This window comes from Eurosta solidaginis, chromosome 5 (assembly GCF_040869045.1).
Source record: "Eurosta solidaginis isolate ZX-2024a chromosome 5, ASM4086904v1, whole genome shotgun sequence".
Taxonomy (NCBI): Eukaryota; Metazoa; Arthropoda; class Insecta; order Diptera; family Tephritidae; genus Eurosta; species Eurosta solidaginis.
Window position 1 is genome coordinate 125,212,636 of NC_090323.1, and position 13,019 is coordinate 125,225,654.

General features: G+C 35.8%; 1 protein-coding gene across 1 annotated transcript in view; it reads right to left on the reverse strand.

Moving 5' to 3' along the window:
* The window catches only part of Dscam4 (Down syndrome cell adhesion molecule 4), a 2,049,237-nt gene that overhangs the window by 1,196,543 nt on the left and 839,675 nt on the right, over positions 1–13,019 (reverse strand). The window contains 1 exon segment of the mRNA XM_067787909.1: positions 2,599–2,726. Within this exon segment, the coding sequence (XP_067644010.1) occupies positions 2,599–2,726 (128 nt within the window).

Consider the following 13,019-nt stretch of genomic DNA (forward strand, 5'->3'; position numbering starts at 1 on the left):
GCAGATGGAGGCACATCAAATTCTACGGCTAACCGCTTCCCTTGAACGCCTTTGTCAAACTTTTCCAAGATCTGAACTTTGGTTTCCAAGCACAAAGTATTTTTTAGGTCTATTTTGCAGTTTCAGCGAATTACTTTTACTTTTAAATGCACAATGCCAAACAAGTGCCCGAGTATCGAATTTCACAGAAAAACTGTACAGAACAGCGACGAAAATCTAACGACTACCGAGCGTAACATAAATTGGGGATTCCCCTTTTTATACCCAGCTGTACTTGTACACAGGGTATTATAAGTTTGATTGGATAACGGTTGGTTGTACAGGTATAAAGGAATCGAGTAGAATATAGACTTCCATATATCAAAATCATCAGTATCGAAAAAAATTGATTGAGCCATATCCGTCTGTCCGTCTGCCCTTTAACACGATGACTTGATTAAATGTTAAGATATCTTCACCAAATTTGGTAGACGAGCTTATCTGGACCAAGAATAGATTGGTATTGAAAATGAGCGAAATCGGATGATAACCACGCCCACTTTTTATATATATAACATTTTGGAAAATACAAAAAACCTGATTATTTAGTAAATAATAGTATATAACAAATAGAATGTTGAAATTTGACGTGTGGACTGATATTGAGACTCTTGATAAAAATTTGGAAAAAAAATTTAAATGGGTGTGGAACCGCCCATTTGTGATAAAATCAATTTTACAAATATTATTATCCAAAAATCAAAAATCGTTAAACCTATCGTAACAAAAATCGGCAGAGAGGTTGCCTCTACTATAAGGAATGCTTTGAAGAAAAATTAACGAAATCGGTTAAGGACCACGCCCACTTTTATATAAAAGATTTTTAAAAGGGTCGCGGACAAATAAAATAAGCTACATTTTTGCAAAAAGAGCTTTATATCAATGGTATTTCATTAACAAAGTGGATTTATAACAATAAATTGGAAAAAATTCTAATTTTAAAAAATGGGCGTGGCACCGCCCCTTTTATGACTAAGCAAAATGAAAAATTAGTTCAGAATAGAACCATATGTATATGTATTATTGCGCACCCTTATAATACTATTAAGCACACAAAACAAACAACAACAGCATTTCAAATGTACAGCTGGGTATGAAATGTTCGGTTTCACCCGACCTTACAAAAATACGCTCAGAATTTTGGGTTCTAATTTCAGATCGTGTAATGTATTGAAAAAATTGATTCTAATTTCTGGGCATTCTAATTACTGAAGGTTATAATTTGTGACCGACTACTGCATTGTTAATATATATATTGCGACCTTGGAATGTGTTACGAAATACTTTCGGTGGTAAAAAGCGCAGTTCATTCAAAATAATTTGAGATTTGTTTCCTTTCGCGTGTTGAATTTAAAGTGTAAAATAAAATTATTATTGTTTTAAACGTATTTTACAAATTATTTTTAAATTTTTAGTTGGGAGTGCTTTAAAAGCGTTGAGTTTTTTTAAACTTCGTAATTATATCCTGCAAGGCCCAGTATTTCAGAGCGAATTTGAACAACAGTTAAACTTGACTTTTGATGCTTGGGCTCTATTTTTTAGTGCACAATTTAGTAGTTGCTAAAGTTAAAGTTAACAGCCCAACACTGCCACTTTGGCTATTTATATAAACTGTTGCTGTTTTTCGCAAAACTAGTTGACTCAAACTCGCACTGAAAAACCAGACCTAATATCATGGAAATAAAATTTTATATCTAGACAATTCACAAGAGTGTCGTAGGCATTGTGAATTCATACAAGTGAAAAATCTTTCTATTCCTCCATTGCCATACCTACCTGTCAAATAATAGCTGACAGGGAGAACGGCTGTCGCGAATGGCCAGAGAATGGAAGAAAGGTTTGTTTTCTACTCGCCGTTATTAAATTGAAGTGCCATGAATCGCCCATTTGTGTTTCAAATTAGCTTTTCTTTTAATTGTGTGCACAAAAAGTCAGTCTACATATTGACTTTAATTTCTAAAATCTAGTTACTAGATAAAATATGAGCAGCCAGTTAATCAAGAATTTTAAAATATGTAAATAATGCAATATACCCGTCGTTTACAAAAATGTTTCAAAAATACTTTTGGCAAATGATTTAAGTAATCGAACAATGATTGAACAGGTTATCGAGGCTGTTTACTATTGTGAACGTTTTTTTCAAACCTTCGCCACTTGTACGAATTCACAATGGTTGTAGGTATTCATGTAAAACTTGAAGATTTGCGTTGTTTCCATGGTTTCTAATATGAAATTTGATTAAAGCACGTCACATATGGCGATTAAGAGATCTTGTGAATTGCCTAATTGTTTCATATTTTCCATATATCATTTATTTTGAAAATTAATTAGAGGTTCATATCTATCATGTCAAAAATTCTATTTTTTCACTTCCAACCTTTTGAACTAACTTCCTAATATACGACTTTGTTAATGATAATATGATACTATTTTTTAACAGAATATCCGAGATATGAAAATTTTGATGTTACGACGTTTCTATTGGGATAGGCCGATATATTTACAGCTCACCGACGTCAGATACCTTGCTTGTTTAATTGTTAAGCTAATGTGACTTACCGGAAAACCATCAAGTGACCATGCGAATTGAGGCAACGGATTCCCAGTTGCTACACACTTTAACGATACTGTTGGACCTGGCTGCAATGTTTGTTCCGAGAACCAATAAAGTAATTCTGGAGAAGCATCTAGTAAGGTTAGTAAGAAAACAAAAAGAGTTAAGTTAAATTTTTTTAAATGTTTGCTTATAAAATTGACCAGCACACATTCCGAGCCAAAAAATATCATAAAATACTCCTAATTCTTCTATATGAGCCTTTTTTACCATATTTTTGAGTTCTATTACATTGTAATTTTTAGGATAATAGTTTTCTAGACGGGACCGGGATCGAGATATTTAGAAAGTCCATTTACAAAATGTGGAATTTTGAGACCGCTCTTTGGGCAACTTTCCGAAGAACTATTTCCTTGCAACTAAGAACAAACTTCATAACTAGATGACAATGCAACATCAGGGAAAAAATTTTCGCTGGGTGGTACAGGAGCCGTTAAAAGTAAACAAAAACATCAAAATGGTTCCAACTTCGAAATTTTGCATTCGTGTTTTCCCGCTAACCCAGAGACCTGAAACTTTGAAACATCTTTGGACTCTATTCTGAACGGTGTTCTGGAAGGTGGATTAGGTTAGTAGGCCAGAAAATAGAAAAATTTGATCCCAAAGTCGTAACGGTTCATGTGCTTGACATATTCAATATTTATGGTCCGCTTTTTTTGATAATATTTCTTACCCTGATTATCACGTCGGTTAGCAGAATCGAGAGTAATTTTCTCATATATTTTAATGAAAATACTTAATGATAATGAAATCGAACACGCATATGAAAGAAAAGCATTCGATAAAATCTTTGACTCTTATGTATTACGAAAATCCGAAACGTCAACAAACGCTCACTTAGGATTATGATACAAAAAAGAAGGTAGTTCCACTCAAATTTTTTTGACGTATTTCGGAATTTTTGAAGTTTCATAATGTTTGTTGTTTTGCCAGAAGCGTTGCCATGCCCTTATGCGGCAGTTACCCACCGACGTGTGACGTACGTACGGACGTTTGTCGTACGAAACACGTTTGACCGAACCCTCAAGCCCGTAGGAATCAATGTGTGCGTGTACATAACATATTTGTGTGTGTTTTGTTTACAGCAAAGCACTGTTGCCATTGACCAGTTTGCATGCATGCTTATGCAAACATCAACTTTTGAAATTACAATTTTTCATGGTGCAAATAGCAGAAACAAATACTGAATAACAATTTCTAGTTCATTTATTTGTAACCTCTAATTTTATATAATAATTTTAGGATATTTCAACAAAATTTTAAACAATCATTAGGCTTCTTTGTATAATAACTGCAATTGGTCCAAACATAGCACACAAAAGTTTACTAGGCAACTCTGTCTTATAAGAGAGCGATCAGCTGACATGTTCTTACGGAAAAATCAAAATTGTTTTGATTTCTTCGTTCCGGGCTACGTACGTACGTGCGTTGAACGTCGGTGAGTTTTCGTTTACATTGCACACTGATAAGTTAGGTCGTGTCAGCTCACACGTTTTTTCTACGTACGTTCGTGGGTAACTGTCGCTTTACTGTTTAAGGCCAAATTGTGGTTTTCGAGATGGAAATTTCCTTTAGGATGAAAACGCAATGGTCATCTGAGACAATAATAATATACTTTAGCACAATTTATGTGCATATATATCGATTGAGAATACAGTAAAACATGCAATTTTATTGAAAAATAGTGGATAATGACTCATACATTGGTTAATGACTCATATCTTTATGGCAGCTTGACCCCTAGATAGAAAAATATCCACGAAAAATCCCGTTTCTCCAGCATGGCCCTGTTATCATGCCCTGCAGTGGATATCTCTCAAGGCATGTTGAGAAAAAGTGTACCTCCAATGTCCCCGCATCTATGTCAATGCTAAAAGGGCACAGAATGTGTATAGTCGGGGCTGCCCTTAGGTGACCTCTAGTACAACGGGCCAAAACGCTCTCATAACTAGTGGTTAACCTGCAGAGCTACAGGATAATGTTCTCCCTAAAAAATAGTTTCACAATTCCCTCCTAAATTATACAATAAATAAATAATGTGGACTTGTAGCCAATTTATCAAGAAATTGCTCTGTCGGTTTATAGAGACCTCCATTGAGCAAGCAATTGACAAACGTAAATGTTCTGAGCAAACGTACGAACACTTAAGAAGGCTATATTCCCTTGCTTTGCATACTTCGATCCATGTTTCTTCCTTCAAAACAATTTTCGGGAGCCCGACAAACTTATTAAAAGCCTTCTTTTCCAGGCTGATATTTCATATTAAAATATTTCAAAGGCATGGGGCTCATTGTTTTTTTCTTTTTTATTTAAAATAACTTTGAAAGTAATTTAGTCGTATTCGTTAACATGAAATCCATCAAAATTAGAAAAATTCGTAACATTTTTCAATCTGGTAGCTTGTTTTTGGTGAAATTGTCATTGTCCCCGCAAAAGTCAAGTGGCTAACGTTACACTAAATGGAACTACCTCCAATTTTTATATCATGCTTAGGATACTTTATTTTGTTTACGTTTTTGGTTTTTATATTTTAGAGCAGAGCCGGCCAAAAGTTGCACATTGTGCAATTTGAGTTCGTATTTTCACACAGACACTAAAGCCCCCATTACTGATACTTAGCATAGACTTGACTTGACTTGGCGTAAACTTGGCAACTTAGCCATGATTATACTCCACTTGGCGCATACAATCTGGCCTCATAATCTGCGTTGAAATTTATTTTTAAATAAATGTCAATTTGTATGACAAAATGTCAAAATGAAATGGAAACAAACAAATGGCATCTCAAAATGTAAAAGTCACTTAGAACTTACATAGAAAATCAAAATTCAACAGTCTTCTAAGTCAAGTTAAGTGTTGCCAAGTTTTGAGTAATCAGTAACATGCAATGTTCATTTAACAGAACTGTAAGTGACAGTTCTCATGTCAAGTAAAGTCTATGCTAAGTATCAGTAATGGAGCCTTAAGCGCCAAATACACGACACGAACATTTCCGCGAACATTCCCGTTATTTCATGTTTCTGCGACCTTTTCTGTCGTGTATGGTGGTGTTTGCTAGTTCGCGCAAATGTTCGCCAAAAATCAAAATATTTTAATTTTTGGCGAACATTTGCGCGAACTGTTCGTGCGTGTATGGCGAAATAGCTCATAATCGTAGTAATTTCTGAACGGAACAGACGTGCGCGGAAAAGTAAAAGGGGCAATAAATAATTTCTGAGTGAATTTATTGAAATGTATAAATCTTTGCCATCATTGTGGCAAGTAAAAAGCAAAGATTATTGTAATAGAATTAAAAAGAATAATGATTATGCGACTTTAATCGAAAAATTAAAAGAAGTAGATCCTGATGCCACAAAGGATACAGTTATAAAAAAATAAGTAGTTTGCTCATACGAACGTAATTTTTAAAATCATTTTGTGACGTGAATTCCAGTTCTTTAATAAGCTCACTTTGTCCAAGAACTGCTCGTTTTTTAAACCATTCTTTGCACCAAATTCTTTTTTTGCGACCTTCTCTCTTTTTTTACGCTTAATTGCCACAGCGAGCAATATTGCTGCAGCACAATTGTTGTCCGTATTCATCGCTGTCTGAAAGAGAACTAATGTTCGGCCATAAGTTCGTATGGTGTATGGCCAAAGCTGCGAACAAGATTGCGGAATGTTCGCGGAAATGTTCGTGTCATGTATTTGGCGCTTTAACGATGTGCGATCACGATCGTTTGCTTTCGCTTATCACTCACTAAAATCAACAGTGAATGCAAAAGGAAAAGTCCATGCTACTTTTTGGGCACAATAAAAACAATATGCTGCAAGGTTAAAGTGACTTTTAATGCGTTTTAGTTAGTATTATTAAGTTCCTTTGAACATAAATATTAATATTGACAATTTAAATATTAATTAATTATTGACAATTTAATATAAATATATTTTTATACGTTCTACTTAGTTTTATTAATTTTGATAAATTTTTTTGTATTGAATAACTTTATGTTTTGAAAATATATATTTCTATCTTTACATTTACTTTGTTTTATAGTTCTTACTTAATGAAAAAGTGAATTTTTTAAAGTAAATTTTGCATTGAATAAACACCATACCTTCTTTTATAAAAAAAGTTTTATCTGGCTAGCTCGGCCTCCGCTTCTCTTTATGCGAATATAAGTAAATATAGTCAGGATTAGCTTGAAATCCAATAACTCCTCAAATAAGTCCTTCTTAATTTCAAACTTCATTGTTCACATTTTCTTTTAGCACACTGTGGGGAGTTGTCACTCAATTTTTACACACACTTATGCAATTGTTTTAGTATTTGTGTGGCCGGCTCTGTTTTAGAGCATGCGATGGCGAATAATGGAATAGTAGAGAGAGATACAGAGAGAGAGACAAAGACAGATAGGCAGAACATAACACGAGTGCAATGAATGTTTTGTTTGTTTAGTATATCCCTAGTTGTGAAGCCGATAAAATCATCAATTTGCCGCTCTGTGTGAATTATCTATAAGTGAGAATAGGAAGAAATTGTGTGCTCCTTATGGTCGTAAAATAAATCTCGGTTCGAAGAAATTGCAAGATTTTCGCATCAGTGAGAATCATGAATTACTTACTAAAAAAATTATAAACGCGGATTTCGGTCTATCCAACCCCCAGTTCGCTTCAAGTATCTGTGTAACCTGTCACCAAATTCTTCAATACCACGCAAGGGATAATGATAGAAGACCGTTTAAGATCATGCCTAACTATGGAGATATATGTCTATCCAAGGAAACCAGGTCATCTAGAGAAAACAATTTCATATGCAACTGTTACATAAGGGAGCAATAGACATGAAAAAAATATTACCTGTTGTTAAAACACTTGAGTTATCGATAAAAATTAATCGCGACAATGGAATGTACGGATTTCAGCACTAAAGCATCACGGGGGTTCAGAAGAGTCAAGATCCAGTCGTAAAAGTTCCAAAAACTCTCAATGTTTGATCAACTCAAAAAGAGTGTTCCTGAAAGAGGTCGAAAAGCCAACGATTTTTCCATCTGAGACTCTGCATAATCATCAAGTCGAGTCTAGAACCTCAGGACGAGGAATGCAAATATTCGGTTGTCTTATTCGAACAAAATTGTGGTAGAAAATCAATGCCAGCGTTCTTTCACAAAGAAGTGTCAGAAAAAGCTAATTTATTGAAAGACTTTTACAGGCATGATATTTTGGACTTTGATGTTGAAAAAAGTTCTGTTAAGGAAAAAAGGGATATTGTCTGGTGTGACGCGGAAGAACTTTTAGAAAATGTAGTCGATAGACGTGGTTTGATTGGAAAGTGTCAAACTAGCGTGGAACACAGTGGAACCTGCGTGGAACATGACTTTGATACTGAACGAACTGTCAAAATTGTAGGGGTTGCTGTCGTCGAAAGCGATGCAGGGAAGCAAAAAAAGGACCGGAATATCAGAAATGGGTTGCTGTGATAGTAATTTTTTTTTGGAGAATTTAGTATCAAAATGTAAAGTGCACCTATATGGGTCCTACAGAAAATTATACAAAGTCTTCCGTTGGGATATCTGAGGACTCGTAGTCATGCCAGCATTAAGAATACAAACACGGGTGCTAAGTTTTTCTACCCGTTCAAATGTTCTCCGCGAAAAACAGTTTGAAACCGTGGTCGACTGCAATAACCCGTCCAAAAATGTGGAAAGAGGTATGAAAAGAAGCGTTTTGTCCTGATATCAATAATCCAAAGGCGAAAACATGTTCGGATTATGGTAACCGTGGCCAAAACGCGTCTATTAATGCTTCCCTTGGCGGTTTTGGTCGCTGTTTAAAATGAACGATATCGGACTATAACCACGCCCACTTTTTCGATAACGAAAATTTCGAAAAACCGAAAAAGTGCATTAATTCATTACCAAAGACAGATAAAGCGATGAAACTTTGTAGGTGAGTTGAACTTATGACGAAGAATAGAAAATTAGTAAAATTTTGGACAATGGGCGTGGCACCGCCTACTTTTAAAAGAAGGTAATTTAAAAGTTTTGCAAGCTGTAATTTGGCAGTCGTTGAAGATATCATGATGAAATTTGGCAGGAACGTTACTCCTATTACTATATGTACGCTTAATAAAAATTAGCAAAATCGGAGAAGGACCACGCCCACTTTTAAAAAAAAATTTTTTTACAGTATATTAATAAATTATGTCAACATTCAATTCTAGTAATGATATGGTGCAACAAAATACAAAAAATAAAGAAAATTTCAAAATGGGCGTGGCTCCGCCATTTTTCATTTAGTTTGTCTAGGGTACTTTTAATGCCATTAGTCGAACAAAAATTTCCCAATCCTTTTGTAATTTGGTAGGGGCATAGATTTTATGACGTTAACTGTTTTCTGTGAAAATGGGCGAAATCGGTTGAAGTCACGCCCAGTTTTTATACACAGTCTTCCGTCTGTCCTTCCGCATGGCCGTTAACACGATAACTTGAGCAAAAATCGACATATCTTTACTGAACTTAGTTCACGTATTTATATGAACTCACTTTATCTTGGTATAAAAAATGAACGAAAGCCGACTATGACCACGCCCACTTTTCGATATCGAAAATTACGAAAAATGAAAAAATGCAATAATTCTATACCAAATACGAAAAAAGGAATGAAACATGGTAATTGGATTGGTTTATTGACGCGAAATATAACTTTAGAAAAAACTTTGTAAAATGGTTGTGACACTTACCATATTAAGTAGATGAAAATGAAAAAGTTCTGCAGGGCGAAATAAAACACCCTTGATATCTTGGCAGGTATTACATATATAAATAAATTAGCGGTATCCAACAGATGATTTTCTGGGTCACCCTGGTCCACATTTTGGTCGATATCTGGAAAACGACTTCACATATACAACTACCACCACTCCCTTTTAAAACTCTCATTAATACCTTTAATTTGATACCAATATCGTACAAACACATTCTAGAGTCACCCCTGGTCCACCTTTATGGCGATATCTCGAAAAGAAGTCCACCTATAGACCTAAGGCCCACTCCCTTTTAAAATACTCATTAACACCTTTCGTTTGATACCCATATTGTACAAACGCATTCTAGAGTCACCCCTGGTCCACCTTTATGGCGATATCTCGAAAAGAAGTCCACCTATAGACCTAAGGCCCACTCCCTTTTAAAATACTCATTAGCACCTTTCATTTGATACCCATATCGTACAAACAACTTCTAGAATCACCCTTGGTCCACCTTTATGGCGTTATCTCGAAAAGGCGTCCACCTATAGAACTAAGGCCCACTCCCTTTTAAAATACTCATTAACACCTTTCATTTGATACCCATATTGTACAAACGTATTCTAGAGTCACCCCTGGTCCATCTTTATGGCGATATATAGAAAAGGCGTCCACCCATAGAACTAAGGCCCACTCCCTTTTAAAATACTCATTAACACCTTTCGTTTGATACCCATATTGTACAAACGCATTCTAGAGTCACCCCTGGTCCACCTTTATGGCGATATCTCGAAAAGAAGTCCACCTATAGAACTTAGGCCCCCGCCTTTTAAAATACTCATTAACACCTTTCATTTGATAGCCATATCGTACAAACAAATTCTAGAGTCAGCCCTGTTGTTGTTGTTGTTGTAGCAATGCTTCGCCCCACCTAACAGCCGCGACCGATCACAAATTGTCATCAATATCCTCTAACAGGAGCTGCTGGGAGGATGACAATTTGTGGGAAGGACGCAACAAATTAAATGGGGCTACACTGAAATGACAGTCCTTGGTCGGGAAAAATCCCGAGTCGCTCCGGTACATAGAACCGACTGCCTTGGGAAGCGTAGAGTCAGCCCTGGTCCCCCTTTATGGCGATATCCCTAAATGGCGTCCACCTATAGAACCATGGCCCTCTTAAAATACTCTTTAATATCATCCATTTGATACACATGTCATACAAACACATTCCAGGATTACCCTAGATTCATTTTCCTACATGGTGATTTTCCCTTACTTTGTCTCCATAGCTCTCAACTGAGTATGTAATGTTCGGTTACACCCGAACTTAGCTTCCTTACTTGTTTTAAAAAAGGATCGTATATATTTCAGCAAACAAAAAAGTTGCTACTGAAAAAACCCCCCACTGACAAGCTAATAATTGTAGCTGAGAAAACTGAGAATGAGAATGTTCTCTCTTTAAGATTGTGGGAGACTGATAGCAAAATTAAAACGATGTACGTCTCACAGACGTACGTTATCTCACTAGGGTTTAAGTGTCTTTTTAGGAGTCCCGAGATATTAGTCATTTAGTTAAGGGTCTTACTGACTTCATTTTGTTTTCTTGGATTCCTGCAAGTGTTTGCAATAAAATGTATACAAATTCATTTTGTTTTCGTGGATTCCAGCAACTGTTTGTAATAAAATGTACACAAATCGCATATAATCATCAATAATAACCTGTTTGTTTAATTCCAAATCTATTGAATTATCAGGAGAGTTCAAACAAATTGAAACATGAAGTGAATTATTCATTTTAGAGGTTCCAACTCTTCGAAGCTGTCACCTGATAATCGTGGAGTTCACAGAATAAAGTCTGATTGGTGACATAATTTTTTAAGTCCCAGTCATAGAGTTCAAAATTGGCTGCAATCTTTTTACGAGTAAAAAGCGTGGGGTTCAATTAACTATATTTTCATAATACTTATTTGCAAGTATAATAATTGTAATATTTAATATATCAAGCACCCCACACTTTTTACTCTGAATTTGATTATTCTGTTAATAACTTAAATTGTATTATACATATGTAGGTAATTTTATTATTAGTAGATCAAATCTATAATATAAAAATAAGTCGGGTTTTCCTTCCTGATGCTATAACTCCAGAATACACGAACCGATTTCTACGGTTTTGCTTTCGTTGGAAAGGTCTCGGGCTCCGTGAGGTTTATAGCAAAGAAAATTCAGGATCGACGCCCAGGGTCTCGATATATAGGACAAAACGTGAACCCGGGTACCCCTAGAATTTGTTAATAGAATATGGATAACAAATGAAAGCTGTTGATGAGTGTTTTAGTAGAGGGTAATTTTCATACCCCTGGGTGACTAGGGTCTCGAGATAGAGGCCAACACGTGGGCCCGTGAACGCCTAGATAGTGTTTTTACATTATGGGTATCAAATTAAAGCTGTTTATGAGTGCTTTAGTACAGGGTAATTTTCATACCTATTGGTGACTAGGGTCTCGAGATATAGGCCAAAACGTGGATCAGAGTAACACTAGGATGTGTTTTTGCATTATGGATATCAAATTGAAGCTGTTTATGTGTGATTCAGTACAGAGTAAGTTTTATGCCGCTGGGTGACTAGGGTCTCAAGATATAAGCCAAAACTTGGACCCGGATACACCTAGAATGTTCTTTTACATTATGGGTATCAAATTGAAGCTGTTTATGTGTGATTTAGTACAGAGTAAGTTTTACACCGCTGGGTGACTAGGGTCTCGAGATAGAGGCCAAAACGTGGACCCGGATACACCTAGAATGTGTGTATATTATGGATATCAAAAGAAAGCTGTTACTGAGAGCTTTAAAGTAATTTTCATTGTGATATTCGATTTAGTCGCATCAACGTGACAAAACTGATAAATATGCATGCGAGGCCGAAATAAAGACATGAATTAATAATACCCACATACCTATTTATATACGTCCTATTCGATTTGCCTGAAAGTTGGTATATAAATTTGCCTATATTAGTATTATGATGCTTTTTTCCGGGAAGTGGACCAGAGACAGACTGGGACTGGGATTAGGACTAGGACTGGGACTGAGACTGAGACTGAGACTCGGAGTGGGACTGGGCCTGAGACTCGCAATGGGACTGGAACAAAATACATACCACCCTCTGGGACTGGCAATAAGATATGAAGAAGGATGAGAAAAACTTGAGAGAAGAGAAAGGAGAGAAGGAGACTGAGAAAGAGATAGAATGAGACGAAGATGGAGATAGATGAAGCGAAAAATACGGAGGGAGGAGTGAATACAAAGATTAGGAATAAGTGTAGAGGGCGAGGGCAGATTTAAACGGAAAAAGCTTATTAAAATGTATGCAGATAGACCAAATTTAGGGCAGAACAATGTCTGCCGGGTCTGCTAGTGTAACATAAAATCTTTGTGATAAAAATTTTTTTCAAACTATTATTTATTTTTTAAGTTTTTTTAGGTCGATGTAGGAAGGACCTGGGCCGTTTGACTGATTGATGTTTGCGACTAAAGAAAATTTGGAATTAAAATTTTCGCTGCGATTATTTTTCTAAACAAAGTCAATTGGCCCTATGGCCACTGACAAAGACCAGCTCAAATGGTCATAAGGTA